General features: G+C 48.3%; 1 protein-coding gene across 1 annotated transcript in view; it reads right to left on the bottom strand.

Annotated features, from left to right (window-relative positions):
• Positions 1-7,930, bottom strand: part of LOC135906944 (ADAMTS-like protein 4) — a 62,392-nt gene extending 54,462 nt beyond the window's left edge. The window contains exon 1 of the mRNA XM_065438569.2: positions 6,422-7,930. Coding sequence (XP_065294641.1) covers positions 6,422-6,444 — 23 coding nt within the window. The 5' untranslated portion in view covers positions 6,445-7,930. The remainder of the gene's footprint in view (positions 1-6,421) is intronic.
• Positions 7,931-18,081: the final 10,151 nt, after the last annotated feature.

The raw sequence follows: 18,081 nt of genomic DNA on the forward strand, positions 1-18,081 counted from the left end.
ACCGGCGAGATAACGCCCGAACTTTGCTGCCGAGTTGAGATGAAGCGTAGAGCGAAAATTTACTACAATACCATTCATTTCCCGTCATGAGGCCAAATGAGTCAGAAATAGCAACCCTTTCGTGATGCCATGTCGCGATGGCTTCCACGGAAGTCGGTGACAATAGCCACGTGTGCAATTAAAGGGAAAAAAAAGAGAGAAAGGGCACCACTCCAGCTTAACGAAGTGAAGCTGAATTATCACAAAGGCAGTCGTACCAACCTTTTTGCTTTGCTACTGCGGCACTGTTGTACAGTATTACATTCTCAGGCGTTGGTACGCTTAACCGATTACCCAAGGACGTGTTCTAAGTATTCCGGATACTGTGAACACGGAGAAATCTAATCATCTGCCGCAATTTCGTGCTTGCGTATCTTTACAGCGAAGCTGTTAGCCTCTCATTGTTCGGAATTTTTCGTATCCATCCGGAACAAAAGTTATCATCATCAGATATGGTTCGTGCCTCCTAAGCAAGCAAAACTGCAATGGCTCATCTCCCTCGCAGTGCAGAGGCTACAAGCGCTCAGAAAACTGAAGCAAACAGTGCATACGTTCATTTAAATCCCCCACACAACCCACAGAAGAGCATACCTTTCAATAAGAACAAGCTCAAAACAAGCATCCGAACTATCAATAAAGCTTTGCGTACCCCCTCAGTAGTTGTAGCGGTGGTTTTGCAACAGCTTCGCTGGACATCCACTTTCGCAGGGCCGGGATGGCAAGTCAATTCTTTCTTCACATAATACATATGCATAGTACCTTGATTTGGTTCCTACAGCACTCCGTTAAATCGAATTAAGTGATGTCGAGCCCTTTCAAGACAGGTGTAAACAGTTATTAATGGTCTTACTCCCGTATACAGAAATGCGTCTTGACGCTCATGCTTGACTTGATATAAATGACGCCTGAACGTGCCCAGGAGGCTCATTGCGTTTCCTCGGCGCGTTCACGACGGGCGTAATTTAGATCTAGTCAAGCACGGGCTTCAAGTTAAGATGCATTTCTGAATACGGGGGTTAACGTCGGGGCCGTGACTCCTTGGTGTTATTCATAAATGTTTTCCGTGATGGAAAGTCGGTCAAGGATTTGCCCAGCTGCGCCACGGAACCCATCAGGAGAGCGTGATCCACTCTTCACACGAGTTTGGTTGGAGTGGTAGGAATATACTGGTGATATGCTGTTTTATTTTGTGCTGTGTGGCTGGGCATTCCCAAAAAAGCGTGAACGTTCCGCATCATATTCCAAATGTTGAGCACGTGGGTGTGCCAGTGTACAGTAAATATTGCTCAAGGAAACACGAGAAGCCATCCCCGAGCGCAACTCTCCGCTGCTCCCTGAACGATAGGACGAACCACGTGACCGGAACGATGCAGGATTTCAGTTGCGCTCCCAACTCGAAGGTGAGAGCACCTCCGAGCACTCTGAATAAACCAGGCGAATGTGTTCCGGTAGCTCGATACCGACGAACCTTATGAAAATCGCGTCGCCAAAGCGACCTGAATGCTCGAAAGTGACAAGTACAATGCACCAATAGAGAGGTCAGACTCAAGCCCGATGCATCAAAAGCACGCGTATTGGCTGGTGAGCACAATAACTTTGCAAATACGCTGTCGCAGTAAGTGAACGCGACGTGTACGGCTGGATATTACATTGTTCTGCCTTCCCTTTTATTAAGTCTTGTTGCGAGTACTTCATTAATGTAAGAGCTCATACGCGATATGACTCGCATCCGTCCTGTATACGTCCGCTCAGTCTTCAGTGTGTGCAAGAGCGATTTTCAGAGTCCACACAGGGGAGTAGAGGCGTGGTAAAACTTGAGAATTATATGAGTCGAGCCTGCCAAGGTACTTGTGAGTCCCTTTAATGGTGTGCTGTTAATTTCTCAAGCCAGTAATTAATTAACAAGGTTGCAGAACCTTTGGAGGCGGGGGCGGTATCACTAGGATAAACATAACGTTGGCACTCCAACGTCGGTCCTCAACGGATCTTATCCTCGCAAGGGTGTGGCAATGACCTCTCCAATGTACAAAATTGACAAGGTGCAACTTTCCAGGTAGTCAGTAGACTAATAGTTTAGCTACACTGGCATATCACATGGCATGATAGTACGGGCGGTCTTAGCCATTCTGGGAAACCGGAATTAGCTCGTCGCTAGCTACAGGTAAGCGTTCATTATTATTCGGCGCGGTACGTTTTCAGTTCCGTCAGCTTTGCGTCCCGAAGCTATTTATTCTCAAGGCTAATAGGGCAGCTCTGGTCGCGGGTAACTGGGTCATAAAAAGCACAGGAGGGTGTCGAAATTAACTGCATCATGCTTGGCGACTTCTCACTCTCCTTGGAGCTATGTTCTTTTTTTTTTTATAATCACATGCTCATCCGAGGAAGTCAATGGGGAAATAGCTCGTGCTTTTGACAAGGACAGCGCGACGGGAGATGGAGCCAAGAGAAATGATAATGCTACGGAATGGTAATTACTTGGTGGCACAACCGTAAATTATACCCGAGAGCTGACGGTGCACTAGCGAGCTTGCACTATAAACGGGATAATAAAACACCAGGACAGATTCACAAACCTAAACACAACCCGCCGTGGTTGCTCAGTGACTATGGTGTTGGGCTGCTGAGCACGGAGGTCGTGGGATGGAATCCCGGCCACGGTGGCCGCATTTCGATGGGGGCGAAATGCGAAAACACCCGTGTACTTAGATTTAGGGGCACGTTAAAGAACCCCAGGTGGTCGAAATTTCCGGAGTCCTCCACTATACGGCGTGCCTCATAATCAAAAAAGTGGTTTGGCACGTAAAACCCCATAATTTAATTTTTTTAACCTAAACACATGTGTCGCGAGTCTGAAAGCGATTCGTTCACAATTAACGCAATAATTAAAAACGAAAAACTGTATCTGACGTTTTGCGTCAAGTGCGCTGCTTCTTTGTCCCTTTCGTGTCCCTATGTGCGCGTTACTGTAGTTGAACACATTCATACTTCTTCTGCGTTAATATTTAACCAAATCTACGCACGCAGATCTTCAAGTCAATGACATATTCTTGGAATTAGGCGTACGTAGTAAACCATTTAGTTAGGAAGTAGTAAATTAGGGCCCGAATTCACAATGCTTCCATTCGTAAGCGCTCTTTGTCACCGGCCGGACGCCTTCGCTAATGATATGTCCTGCGTCAGGATTGGCTTAAGTTCTCGCGCACGAAATATTATAGCGTCGTAAATTAATTTTGTGAATACGGGCCTAGGCACCGAATTCACAAAGCATTTTTTCGTTCGTAAGTGACGACCGTCGGCAGGTCGCCTTCACTGATCATATGTCCGGCTTCACGACTGGCTGAAATTTTCTCTTACGAATAATTCTAGCGTAAGAGCTTTTTTTCGGGCCAGGATTGACTTGAATTCGCTCTTAATTAAGAAGAATTCTGGCATAAGAGCGTTTTGTGAATACGTGATTTGCTTTACCCACGACGCTTCAGCAAAAGTTCGCCAATTCCCTGCTCTCACACGCATCCCGTTCGAGCACATCGGGTGTAAGATGTTGTACACTCATCGTTTTTTTTTCTTCTTTTCTTTGTTCTGCGTCGTGCCTTCAAGCGGAGCATGTTTGCACTCGCAAGCTGCAGCCCCGCAGTGCACGAGTGAATTACTTGAGAAAGAAAAGCTTAAATAGCAGTGACGAGGCTGGTGTAATCTGCATACATCATCTCGTATAACGGCGCTCACGAAACGCGCTTGGTCGCCGTGGACCGGTTTCGCCCACGCCAGTTGCGCAACGTTTAAAAGCCCGAATAAATGGCTGTTATTAACCGTAATTCATGACCCTGACTAATTGCTCCCCTGCCTATGTGAATAAGAAGCGCAAGATGTGAAACAAACAAGAACAAAAGTTCCTGGACGCCAATGAGGACCAAACCAGAAACGAGGAACTTAATCTGTCAGCTCTAGTGCTCACTCATACGCTCCGAGAACACCAACGATGTGCAAGCAAACCGTGGCACCGGACAAGTGTTGAGCTGAACGCGAGAATGGAAATGCTTCTATACTCAAGCGGATGTGTCGAAGCGATTCGGCTAGTGTGCCGTGAAACACATTTACCAGGGGGAAATGCCATCCTCCGCTGTGCGCGGTTTGCGGCGAGCCGGTTTCAGCATATAGCGTTTAAATAAAGTTCAGCGAAAGTCTAGCTTGAGTTTTTATTGCATAATACTCGAAGACTTGAGGAATTAAACTTTTTGTTGACCTTGTCTTCGTTATATCAGGTTGCGGGCGCAGTGCCCGCATAGCTGTTTAACTGCCACGCTCGTCCAGAAGAAGATCAATCGAACATTTCTATATTCTTTCATTGCCGATTTCAGCACATACACATTTCGAATAAGTAAATGAGCTACACGCGTGTTCACCTGTTGTAAAAAAAAAAACTGTGTATAATGAGTGTGTGAGTACTATGTACCCAACTTGCCCGTAGCAAACTCTACTGCAGTTGCCCGTTACGTTTCCCTATCGAGCTTAGTAAAAGACAATTGTGCCGAAAAGGAAGAAGGTTCGCCCTCCACGTGAGTCTAGATTTCGAATGTAATAGACTGAACAGCTGATAAGGAGCTGAACGTAGAGCTTAAAAGACAGCGGATTGGCGCCGAAGTCAAGGGAACGATGTGAAATCAAGCGACCAGAGTGATTCATGCTCTGCGAGGAAAGCAAAGAAGGTATGACCTGTACAATTAGGGTTTGTCTTTGGCGATTAGGTAGAGATTGCTAGAACAAGCACAGATCGGGCTTACGGCTTAAATGGTTGAGGAACTCCGAGCTTTTAGAAAGACTGGAAAGAAAACTGTCGGCGAAAATATCGGACGAGTCGAACAAAGAATTGGGAATGATAATATGACAGTTTGCCCATTCACACTGCGCGAGCGATATGCTATAAATGAGCTACAACGCTTTTAAATCTCGTGTAGAACCATTACTGTGATATTCGACACTCTTCATGAGAGGTTGATGTTATAGTGATTACCACAATTTGCGAACGTCTTCGTAATCCAGAACGAGGGCATGCATCACTTAGCTTGCGGAAGAAGTGGCGTTCGCTCTCGTATAGTCCGTGCCTTTCTTTCTCTATTATTATTATTATTATTATTATTATTATTATTATTATTATTATTATTATTATTATTATTATTATTATTTAGATGTAGAAGCATGGGAAGGCTGTCTACGTCCGATCCGGCTGCCGAAAAATCCCAAATTCGTTACCGAAGGAAAAATAAAAGAAGGAAAACAAAGAGTAAAATATTGAAATAAGCACGATACACACACCAACACAAGCGCACAAAGATTGTCTCATCTACGGACAACCAGCACCGACAGCACGGCCCAGTAATTATATCATGGTCGCTCATTACGCAGGAGTGAAGGAATCCACATAAGTTTCTTCATATGCACATAAGGGCAACACCAATACGAGATCAGCTCGTTAAAGAAGCACAACGTAGAAGGAGAAACAGTAATGAAATCCTTATATAGGCAGTCTATAAAACTACTCTCCATTAAAACATCGCGAGGGGCACTTACAGGTTGCCTCTGCTTATATGACCATGGTCCACGCGCTTTGCTCACTGTGAGAGGACGTGTGTCAGGGGTGTTCAAACTGTCACGCAGGCGGAACCACTGTTGGTCATATTGAGTACATTCAATGATAATATGCTCCACCGAAGCGTCGTAGTTATAACAGTAACTTGTGCGTGCGTTTATCGCGCAACCAGAAGTATGACTCGCTTAGTTGGCGCAGCGTTCAACATGATTTTTCACCATGCATGCTCTTCTGTCGAAGAGAACATCGCGGCGCGAACATGACAGGAATGTATACATGCAGACACACACGAGCTTATACATAAATGTAAGATATCATTAACAAGCGATGAGTGAGAACAAGTAGTCGGAATGAAGCGCTGGTATACGTCGGGAACCGTGCCCCCCAAAAAATTTAATAAACTCTAATTATTTGTAACAGAAAATTCCAACCCTTCCTGATGCTGGACATACCATTAGTGAAACTGGCCGCCCAATGGCAAAAAACATTTACGAACGATAAGCTGTGTTAATTTGAACCCTGTTTCGTGCTTCTGCGCCTTTGAACTCTGCGTGTTGTTAATCTCGAGATGTCTCCCGATATCAGTAAATGGGACCAACCTGAAAAAGTACCGCTTCTCTGCGAAGATATTTGGTCAAAATCGAAAAGTTACAGTGCAGTGAAATAAAAAAGAAAATACGAGAAAAGAAAAAAAAAAGACATAATCTCGCGCGGAAAAGAAACGGAAGAGGAGGAAAACGACAGTCACAGTCTACAACGCGCGAAAGCGACGAAGAAACAAAACTCTCACTTCACCTCAAGTGTGCGGCTCCGCCCATGGCTCCCGTTCTTCAAGTTCGCGCCGCGACGAAGGGGTCCTCCGGAAAGCTCGACGACGGATCGGTGACGTCAGCCGGCGACAAGTCCTTTCGCAATGCACTGGCGCTGCAGAGGCTCGTCGTCCACTTGCGTCGCTTTTACGGTCGGCGGGGGCGCCGCGCGACCACCGCTTCCTGTTCAGAGCGCGCGCGAGCCAGGCGTCGCGCGAGACGACGACCAGAGGAAGAAGAAGACGTCGACAACCGACTGGCGGGCGGGCTGGCGTTTTTTGTGGTCGACGCTAAATTTGCCGCCGGTCACAACTCACGCGGGACAGTGCCATCTTCTCGCGGTAGCTATATTGCACGGGAAACAAAAGCGGAGACGAAAGAATAATGCCCCGCTCGGCATAAAACGACACGTGTAGCATGCAGGCACACGAGGAGGAGGAGGGGGAGGCGGTATGTCGTGGGCGGCGGTGGGAGTGATGCAGGCACGAACGACACTATGCTCCCGCGTGACGTTTAGGAGACAGTCGGAGCTCCGTCGTGGGAAAAAGACGACGAGGCTGCGCGTCGCGCTCGATGTCGGCGATGGGAAGGAAAGAGAAAAAAAAAAGCAAAGACAAGAGGGAGAACGGCTCGCTTCGCGTATCGGTCTTATTGAGCATCCGCTCCTGGGCGATCCACCCAGTCGAACGCCGGCTGCGACCTGTTCGGGCGCTGAAGCTTATGCACACTCCTCCGTCATTGCAAAGAAAGTGTCGGAGGAGGGATGCGGATGTGAGCTATAGGAGCGGGCGGGGGAGTTCCAGCTTGCACGGGCGTCAGCGAGAAAAAAGAAAAGCACAATTAACGGGAGGAGCCGGAGGAAGGCGCGAAGGCGATGCGCAAGACGTGTCGATCGCCGTCGTCTCTCGCTGTGGGGCGGAGAGTCGGAGTGCGAGGGCGAGGCGATGGCGAGAGAAGGGCGAGCGAGCCAAGTTGGACGCTGAAGTCCTTTCCAAACGCAGCAGGCGCAACCAACGCCGTCCGTCACGGACCACCCAGCGGACGCCGCCGCGCGGTGGCCGAGCTACGCTAGCGGACGGTGCGTGGCCTCCCGCGGCGCTAAGCGCTTAGTAGTCGTCGGCGCCGTCGTTGTAGTCGTCGTGGTCCGGCAGGCTCCGCGCCAGCCTCCGTCTCCCGTGCGGCCAGCGCCGCTGACGAATCCATCGGCCAAACAGCCGCGGTAGCGGCAAACGGCGTGCGTGCGCGCGCGCTGCGCTGCTGCTCACTCGCGCCGGGCCACCTGTGGAGGCGCACGACTTCCAAACAGAAGGGCCTGCTGCTGCCGGAGGAGATGCGTGCACCCCTCGTGGCGATCGCCGGGGGGCGCTAGCGGCGTCGGCGACGACGTTCGCTGGCCTAGCGAGAAGCACCAGCAGCCGCTTGCTTGCACGCGGCTCGCCGAAGAGAGGAGCGCGAACGATCCGCCGCTTCTCCGCCTTGCTCCCGCTGCTCTCGCAGAAGACGACGCGTCGGGGACGCGGCTCGCCGGCCGCACCGTGCAAGTGTCTCGAGTCAGAAGGGGGGGGGGGGGCAACCTCTTACCCGTGTTCCTCCTCTCTCAGCACTTCATCTCGGGGAACCCCTTCCTCGTCCGGCTCGTTCAGCGGCAAACGTTTCTTTTGCTGCTGCCTGCTTGTTCACGACGTCTCTTACACATCGACGTGGAACGTCTGCGCGTGCCTGTCGTCGTTTCTGAGCAGGCCGAGCACATCTCTGTCGTCTTCGGTGCTGGTGTGTAGCTTGCGTGGTGCAGCTTGCGAATCAGCCCCCACCGCGGGGCTTCCGTGTCGCAAGAACACAGGCGAATACGGACGCGTCGTGCAGCAGATGACGTCAGACGCGAGCGACAGAAGAGAGTGACCGCCGTTCGGGCCGCCATTATGAGCGGATTTCTCGTAACCGAAGATTTACAGTGACTACGCGTGTGGCTCGACGCTTCTCGAAGAGCATGAGCACGCTTATTTCGTAGAGCGAGAAAAATAAAGGTTCTGCGCGAAAGCTAGCCTTGACGTCTCAGTGTAGCATACCAAGAATGAAATCAATTACTTTGTTTCATTCCAGTTGATTAGATTATACATATTTTCGTACTGTTGTCACCTGCATTTGAGTACTACTGTTGTTGCCGCGATCAAAGCGCGCTAGCGAGCGAGCACTGCTGCGAAAGCGGTTAGCTGACTAGACGACCACCGGCGGTATAACTAATACTAGTTTATGTTTGGTAAATAAATGAAGGAACTATTGAGTCGCACGGATGCGCTGCTATCAGTAATAAGAGACACAGAAATAATCGTTTATTAAACAAAAATAAATAGGCAACACACGCAGTGCATCCGGTGGGCTACCTATAGATTAAATTAAGAAGTCTATTATAGAGTCTTGCTCCTAAGCAGGTACAACAGCAAGTTGTCGTAGATGACTTTCCGGTGGGCAGGAGCTTCTATCGAAAAGGTCCATTCGTTTAATGTAACGACTGATCACTGCATCCTGCTCCAAGGCTATTAGAGTCTTGCTCCTAAGCAGGTACAACAGCAAGCTGTCGTAGATGACTTTCCGGTGGGCAGGAGCCCCTATCGAAAATGTCCATTCGTTTAATGTAACGACTGATCACTGCATCCTGCTGCAAGGCTGATGTTTCTCAGCGCGAATTAGCAGGTGACGCGCTGTATATGCAGGCTCAGCCGAGTCGCAAGTGTCACAAGCTGGATGCTGCTACTTGTCAAGGTATTGGACTCTGAACACAGGCGCGACTTTCGTGCCAGGGTGCGGATGGGCGAAATGCAACGCTTTCCCGGCGTGGAAGGCCAGGAAGGAGAGGGTCATGGCCTTCGGGCAGAAGCGCTTGCAGGAGCAAAGTTACAATGCTGTCGGATCTGCAGAACACAATGGCGCGGGACAAGTGTAACGATTCAAGTTCCAATGCTATTCCTTCTCGCGTTTCGTCAGTGGTCCGAGCTGCGTTATCACGGCGATCGTCAAGCCGTGAGTGGTGCATGAATGATAAGAAAGGAATATAACCAGGCGAAAGGAGTCCTTAAATTATACCAGCCCTGAATTTCTCAGCAGAGATGGGCCGGAACGTATAACGCAAGGAAGTATTTCACTTGATTCTGTTCGTTTGCTATCGTCCACCGCTCGTAAGCGGCGGCCGCTCCTGATGATAGCGGTGACAGGACGTCGCTTGGACCACAGTCGAAGCGCGAAAGGGAATAGTATTGGACTATAGTCACTACATTATGCTGAGCAAGAATTTTAGAATATATACTGAGGGAAAACAGACATCAGATGCTCTCTTGCCTAAGTACGTTGAGTAGCCTGGATCCAGAACGGACTTTGTAGATTCAGGCAGACGAACATATTTTCTTATAAAGAAGAGGGGCAGGAGATGCGTTACATACGGGCAATGCTACTAGGTGGACTCCTCTGGTATGATAACGCCAAGCAGAATACTATATTTCTCCATTCATCATCGAAGTCTTTCCAGATGACCTGCTTTTTAAGCTCAACCTGCATGCTTATAGGCCTTAGGGTGTGAAGTAGCTATGCGAACATCGACTGGCATTGTATTTTATTGTATCGTATTCCATCTTTACTAAACGCATGTTTCTGAGACGCTGGCATCCTGGCTGTTGCCGGCAACTACTCCTGTTTTTGTTTTGTGATGACATTAGAGTACGCACAAAGTGATGAAAAAAGAAAACAAACTAATTTAAATAGAAATTTAATCTAAAGGAATTTATTATTTGTAAAATACATTAAACGCACAATTCTAAAGAAAAAAATGCATCCACTGCACCACTTTCGACCTCCTCAATAACATTACCCGGTTTATACCTAGTTATAATCTACAATGTAAAACATCGGTCAACATGACTACAGCGATAGAAATTCATTCGTGTGTAGTATGACCGAAAGATGCAACGATGTCTTGTCACTACTAAAACCCAGTCCAACAGCCTGCCCATGAAAAATAGGCGTGTTAGTGTTTCCCGTGGGGACCACTAAATATTGCTGAACTACTACAGAGGAGGAAAAATAGACAGACGTAATTTCTTTATTATGACAATTCTCACATGTTTCTAATTAGCCTATCGCAGCCAACAGTATACGTATACACGTATGTACAAATTTTGTGCTGTTCAGACGCAACGCACTTCATTTATAGACGTACCAGTTGAGTCCACTGTTAAAGCGAACACGTGACTCTGCAACGCGTGTGAACGCGTGACAGCGCATCACAGGGTTTCCTCTAATATTGCACATACCTGTACGCGGTATCCAAGCATAGGTACAGTCAGCACACACTTGATCACCTAGGGTTTCCGCAAAGACGTAACACGTACACTGTGCATGTTTCATCTGCTAATACGCCGTGCGCTTGTTCCTTGCCTGTGTGTGGGTGCCCTCGTGCGTGTTAACGTTTAATTAATGCTGTTGCAGTGAGTGCAAAGTATGTAATGTATCGCATACAATGCTAAAACAAAATGGCACGCACATGAATGAATGAATTAATGAATTAATGAGAAATTAGAATAAGAAACAGGCTGAGAGGCATATACCACACGATAGGGCACAATGCCTTTCTGTGTTCGAAGCAGCTGTACTCGTATGGACCTATAAAGGGTCCCAAGAGAAAATATAGTGCGGACGTTAAAAAAGCGGCATGCCACCCGGAAAAAACAGTTACTGGCGCACCCATGGCAACCAACCCCACCCCCACCATCGTCGTAATCATCATTATCATCATCGCTACCACTATCAGTCTAGTTAGGTCATCTGCAGGACCTAAGTAGCCTTCCCTTACAGATCTGCTGTTAACCTAGACTTGCGTCAGCCACTTACATCCTATGCCACAAACCATGTATAGATGTCCGTATACTACTCTGGAGAACGGCTGTTTTCAGAAGCTACAGGTGAGGACCCGGTCTGCGAAGAAGGACACATCGCTTGCGCGGCGAGGGGGGTGGGGGTGGGAGGGGGGCGCCCTCCTGCCGTGGTTATGCATTCCCCTTGCGCAACTTCCCACGTCGTATACCGCGTGCGCGGGTAAACGATCGTTTTCGTGTGAGCCTTCTGCTCGCGAGGTATATGTATGATGACCTGCGGGACACGTGTGCCTCGGGTTAGTTCCTGGTGCGCAGCGTACATTGAAATCGCGACCTTTGCCCACTTATCGGACCTGCCTTCTGGTCGCGCACATGACGTCGTAAAGACCGGTGCCGGAGAAACGACGGCTCCGCCCATCCAAACGACGCCCTGCAGTCGCTGCCGCGACCACCGGTATCTTTGAAGATTTTTGTGGCGCAAGAGACGTTTACTATATTTGTTTTTCATGTGACCTTTAATCTTCCGTTTTAAAATTATTTCCTACAAGCTGCTTCTAATTCTACACTCTCTCGTCCCGCGGTACACGGCGAGTTTCCAGCGGCCAAATTAAATTCAACGAGCCACCCGTAATGGTTGCAGACTCGCCGGGCAGATTCAAGGACACCGGAGAAAAGTGTCGTAACGGTTGGAACGGCGATTTCTCTTGCCTGTTTAGGATTCTACAACAAAGAAAGCAGGGTCTTATTACATCCACGACTTTATTGTGCCATGATCCTTGTGAAATACTGGGGTGGAAGAGATTCCAACATTTAATTAACATTAAAACAAATTCTTACATTGTGATAGTGATTGTGATAGCTGCGGTATTTACGTGTGTAAAAAGAAAAGAAAAGGAAAACGCAGCCTTAGATATAGGCTTAGTGCGCTACTTGTGGTATAATGTGTAAGTGCACCGAATGGCGCCCACACTTCTGCAACGTGGGGTCACACTACAGACTCAGAAAAACCCGTTTTATAGAACGTTTTATATATGGAAGTTACACACAGAGCAATAAATATTTTATTAGGCAGGTATAGCTCCGTCGAGTAATGAATTTAAGTGATGAACGCAGACCCAACGGAAACGATGTTGATACCACTTCACGACTCCCTGATATGTGCTGTCAAGGTCAGCTTGAGAATCCTGTTCAGGCAGAGAGCACCCTTCTCTTAGCCTTTGTGTCCTTCCTGTCTGCAGTTATCTCTTTCTCGCCAGCCGAATGGGGATCTGCAAATGCGAATGGTGCAAAACAAAGTGACAGACGGCTGTTCTCTCCGTGACTTCTTTTTATGTTTTTTTTTAAACGGAGCTGCCTGCAAAGAGCACTAGATCACGGAGAGGTGAATATAACACGGCATTGATTTGGGCGAGTTCGAAAACTGAATTCATGGCAGGCTACCAGCGAGTAAAGGGGGCTAGCTACAACAGCACCGACAGAAGTACACGCAGCGCCGTCAGCATCTATATTTGAATTATCAACACATATATATAATCCGAGGGATGCAAAGGTAACAGCTACAAAGAACAAAATAAAATCAATAAAATATATGCACTGGCACACGTCGATTGGATACGGCACACACAGTTGCCCTGGCTATCTAGAAAGAAATGCCAGCTCCTTGTAAGAAATACTGACGCCTGCTTATGTACGAATCGATTAGCCCCGCTAACTGCATTGTCTCGACAATTTCACGAGTAGCTTGGTCCCCGCTCTTCACCAATACAACGACCTGCGTTGTCGAAAGCTCCATAAACACGATGGCACGCAGCCCATGCACGCGCACCTCATGAGTGACCTCGAAAGACTTCAAGAGGTGTTCCATCGTTCGTAGTGCGTGTGCAACGTCCTGCTCAAGAGTGTCGGCCCGGTGCCAAAAGAAAAACAATATCGCTATCTAATGTACCTGAAAACACTGAGCACGCACGTGCCCTTGAACCGAAGGTCAAGGAACCTGTCAGCATAGCCAAACAACAAATCGCTAATGACCGGTGCTATACACTATCCGACGCAGATTTCTCAGCACCGCACTTTAAGAAGCCGTATCTTCGGTTCTAACGCCAAAGAAACAGCGCTAAAAGAATCCATGGCAGCCTCGACCCACAAGAGCAGCTCCTTTTATGGATAGGAGTATAGAACAAATTGCTTATATAAAATTTAAAAAATACGTGAGAACTTTGATCAGACATATCTCTCAATAACCTAATTCCTAGGAATGTGTGATATGAAAGAACGTATACATATACTGTACACTTCCCTATACTGTACATTTCAATATGCTGTACTCTCAGCAGTGCCGCTCGCGATTGGTTGCTCGCGATAAGCTTAAAGATTCAGCTACAATAAAACACCAGAATCGAAACGAGAGAGCTTCAAAGACTGCTTAATTCGCGGAATTGTAACCGTGCACCCTCCTATTCTTAGGAAGAGTCGCTAGCACGACGTGCAGCTCTGATGACTGTTCCTATACAACAGCGCTGCTTCCCGTTTTTAACATTAAAAGCATTTTCTCAAGTGCTAAGCGAACGCGAAACCTTCTTTATCCCGCGCGCTCTCCGCTGGTTTTCAAAGAACCTGTTACGTGTTTACTCCTTTAGCGCTCTATCGTCTGAACAAAGTACGTGAACAGCTACAAGTTGTTTCCTTCACGCAGCGGAGAAGGAGCAATCAGGGGGGGGAGGCGGCCTTTGCCGAACAGAAGAAAACAAAAGAAGGCGCCGTGCGGAAAAGCTTGCCCGAGAAGCCGCCAAGCGTTTCGAAAGAGCGCGCTCCGCGTAGTTACATGCCCCTCTGGCGCTCTTATCAGGCGCGGCCCAAAACAAGACGCACCCCGTACGGCATCGACAAAGCGCGCCCGGGTGGCCCTTGCCGCAAGCTGCTCCGGGATGCCTTCTCGTGGCCCGTATCGGGAGCTAGAAATGGCGCGTACTTCAGCGAAAAGAACAAGAGCAAAAAAAGCTGTCAGAAGAAAGGAGAAAGCGCGGTGTGCATTGCCCGTTCCTGCCGCAAGTTCTTTTCATTCGAAGCTGAATAGTATTCCTGCTAAACAGTCCTGCCGGAGCACGCTGAAAGCTGCACTCGAAGTCCCCGAGGAAGCGTTAATCACCGCCCTAATGGACTACGGCTGTAAGAAGTGGCCAGAGTGATCACGGTGCGGAACTTCAGGTTGAGCACCGGCGCGGACGCTTTGGCCGAACTGGCTTAAGGAGCTTCGACTGCAGCGGCCTCTGAATTCAGAGCTCTCGTGAGTGAACCACGGAGTGCTGATGCTGCATTGTGAGTGAGTGAGTGAGTGAGTGAGTGAGTGAGTGAGTGAGTGAGTGAGTGAGTGAGTGAGTGAGTGAGTGAGTGAGTGAGTGAGTGAGTGAGTGAGTGAGTGAGTGAGTGAGTGAGTGAGTGAGTGAGTGAGTGAGTGAGTGAGTGATATGGAGACTAAATTACTGAGTGAAAGAGCTAGGGCGTATGCAAATGAGACAGCGACATAGGTGAAGTGGCACGGAAATGACAGCTTCGTGGCCGGTGCCCAAGTCGTGTACCACTTCCCGCGACTGCAATTTTGCGTGTAGTGCGTCTTGCGGCCATTCTTAAATATGTCACTTTCTAACGTGTGAACCGTGAGGAACGGTATGAGAGCGCCTTCAGTAAGGAAATGATGTCTACAAAGCTGCTGTGAATCGCTCAACCTTAAGTTACCCGTGAAGCTGCTAAACTGGGAGAAAATAAATATGAACGGACACCGACAAACGCTAACGCTAACTTCCGAGTAACCTTTACTACATAGAACGTGCTACGGTTAGCACGTGATCCGTAAAGTGTGAATATATAATATTCTAAGCTCTGTCACCAAAAAAATAAGAAATACATGATATGAATATGAGGCACGCTGTAGTGGGGGACTCCGGAATAATTCTGACGATCTGTGGCTTTTTAACGTGCACCCAATGCACACAGTGCACGAGCATTTTTTGCATATTGCCCTTGTCCAAATGCGGCCGCGCAGCGGTCGGGATCGAATCCACGACTTCGAGCTCAGCGGGGCAACGCCATAGCGTTGCCCATAGCCAGTAAGCTACCGCGGCGGGTTAGTGTGCATGTATTCTGCATGAGCTCTGCATGTATCAGTGTACAGATAGCACACCAATAAAGAAGTCTTTCACAGAAATTGGAGGTCTACTTTCATTAGCTGTGACAAATCACGGCCCTGTTTCCTCGTGGAATGGGCGTTTTTCCCAGTCCGATCAGTTCGCAGCGTAGCCACTGCATGCCGAACATATAGGATAAGTCACACATCTACAAGAAGATTTTCAATAAATAGAGCATGAGGTGCGCTCCTAAAAGGCTATATTACCGCGATTGGCCACTAGCTATGCATGGTATTCTACAACGCACAGTTTCTTTTTTCGTTCGTTCTTTCTTCCTTTTTTTTTGTAAGTGCATGTGTTGGGTATTTATTTTTCTGTGGTAGCTTCATCCTCACTACCTCTACTGACCCTTGAATTCTTGAACATTATTTATGGCCGTCACCTAGCTGCCGGCCCATATGAGAGGAACAGAAAACGCAAAGCTCGATCGCTTCCGAGAAACTGAATTCTACGCACTCTCCTTGTGACGTCGTATAGAGAGGCTGGCGCTCCCGCCGCAAACCATCATCAACCGAAGAAACTAGCAATTCGCGAAAGGTGGCTGAATAAGTATTTTCGCGCGGGCTCCGCGATGCTTGACTTTGTCTTCCTCCGCCGTGCAAGTGCCGACGAACCGACGGCCACACCGGCACGTCACATGCAGTTACGGAGGCAGATCCGTAACGTACGTATTTCATAAACCATTAGTTAATCCGGGCACAAAGAAACGAGCGCGTTTGCTGCGCCTCCGTGCGAACAGAGCCGTCAAGGCATCACAAACACCTCCGTTCTCCGCTCAGCGCGCATGCAAATGCGGGGGGGCATATATTTTCCTCGGGACACTGGCGTCGATAATCCTCCTACGACGACTGCTCGTCCCACGCGCGGACGTGCACGCCTCGCCCTCGGCGAAGGGTTCGGCGCGTATCGCACGCCGCGAGTGTAGAGCGAGGAAACCCCGGCCACCCCTTTAAGGAGGCCTCAACTCCCGCGCGACACTGGCCCCGCCCGAGACAATGGAGTCATAAAGAAGGACCCCCCGTCGCAGTGCGGAATTCCGCGTGCATGCGTACGACACCACGACGAGCGCCACGGGGGTTGACACGCAGGTCTGGGACTCGATTGCGGCTCCCAGGGCGCACTGTGGTCCCGTGCGGACCACCTGCTGTCGAGGCCTTCGAAAGCGTTGAAACCTGACCTTCCCTCGAAGCTTTCGACGCCGGTGGCGGGGTGCCATGCAATAGCCCGCCCGAAGGGCGAGAAGCTTTGCGCATCGCATTGTGTCGCGCGGTTTTCGGAGGCCAACTATTGATGGCACCGGCGATCCTATACCGTCGTCTGCCCTCCTCCTCTCAAACGCACGTCGATCGATATCACGCTCCTCGAAACGTGCTTCGACTTAGAGCTTCCGGTGTCACCTAATAACGAGGAGCGATGGTAAAAGTGTGAAAATATATAACGGAAGCGCACGACAAGGTGCGAAAGATAAAAAGGCAAAAGAAGAAGTAAAAACAGAAGTAAAAAAGAAATACATTCATGTCGATTTCTGGCTGTCGTCATCGTCGGTTCGGCGATGCTGCATCGACATCAGCCACGACGAGTGCTGAGCGTCGTCAGCATGACAGCTGCAGCGCTCAGAACGCACTTGCAGATCGCAGGGCAATCACAATCTAGGTGGTATTTACACAAATGCGGGTATCGCGAACAGTAGCATGCGGGCATGGTAGAATGCCCGCATCACGAAACGTACGAATGTCTCCTGCTTGATTGAACTCGAATTATTAGCGGTAGCGCCTATACAGTGTTTTTCTTTTTTTCATTTGAACCCTTATGTATTTAGAAGGCCAAGAAGAGTCACTAATTGAATTACATGATTGCAGACCAATTATTTGCCCAGGAGGACAACATTTGCAAGAAAAAAAACAATCAAGCTACTAATTAAACCAATTGCAATAATTACTTTCCTAGTGACCAGCTATACGTCACACACGTTGATATTTATAAGTTGAAACGAGTGCTTCGCAGTGCTGCATGCGTAATAAGGTAAATCGGACAAATAATTTGACGGCAGTTATCTCGGCTTACACGGCTGTTCTTGAAATGCACAAACACGTAACTGGACTTTGACGACGAGTTCCTTCAACTTTCTAATATAAACATGTGCCGCCGTAATGTCTGTGACTAAGAAGTTAATCAATGTAATTAGTTTAATTGGCAAATAAATTGCTCTGTCTCTTTTTTTCCTTTTCTGCGCAGGTGATGTGTGCTGGGCCGACGATTATTCGGTATGAGTAAATTTTGTAGGCTTTAAGAGAAGGCGTAATTATGAGTAAAAAGAAAAATTAAAATAGTATATGATGAAAGCTTTCATCCTTGCGCGATCGAAGCACAGCAGTGATTGGCTTTGCAAGCTTTCGCTTAGCCAGTGACGAGTACATGTATGCTTTCTACACAGAGGAAGTGAATCGAATGAAATGAAAATGCGGTCAATGAAGGCCCTCATATAGGAAAGGTACATTCTCAATGTAGCAGTAGCGATAACAAATGTTTTAATGTATCGGTCACCGCACAAAGACGAATTAGAAAAGGTTTTCCTAGTACCCACTTCTCGCCGGAAAATAATT

Source organism: Dermacentor albipictus, chromosome 1 (assembly GCF_038994185.2).
Source record: "Dermacentor albipictus isolate Rhodes 1998 colony chromosome 1, USDA_Dalb.pri_finalv2, whole genome shotgun sequence".
Classification (NCBI taxonomy): Eukaryota; Metazoa; Arthropoda; class Arachnida; order Ixodida; family Ixodidae; genus Dermacentor; species Dermacentor albipictus.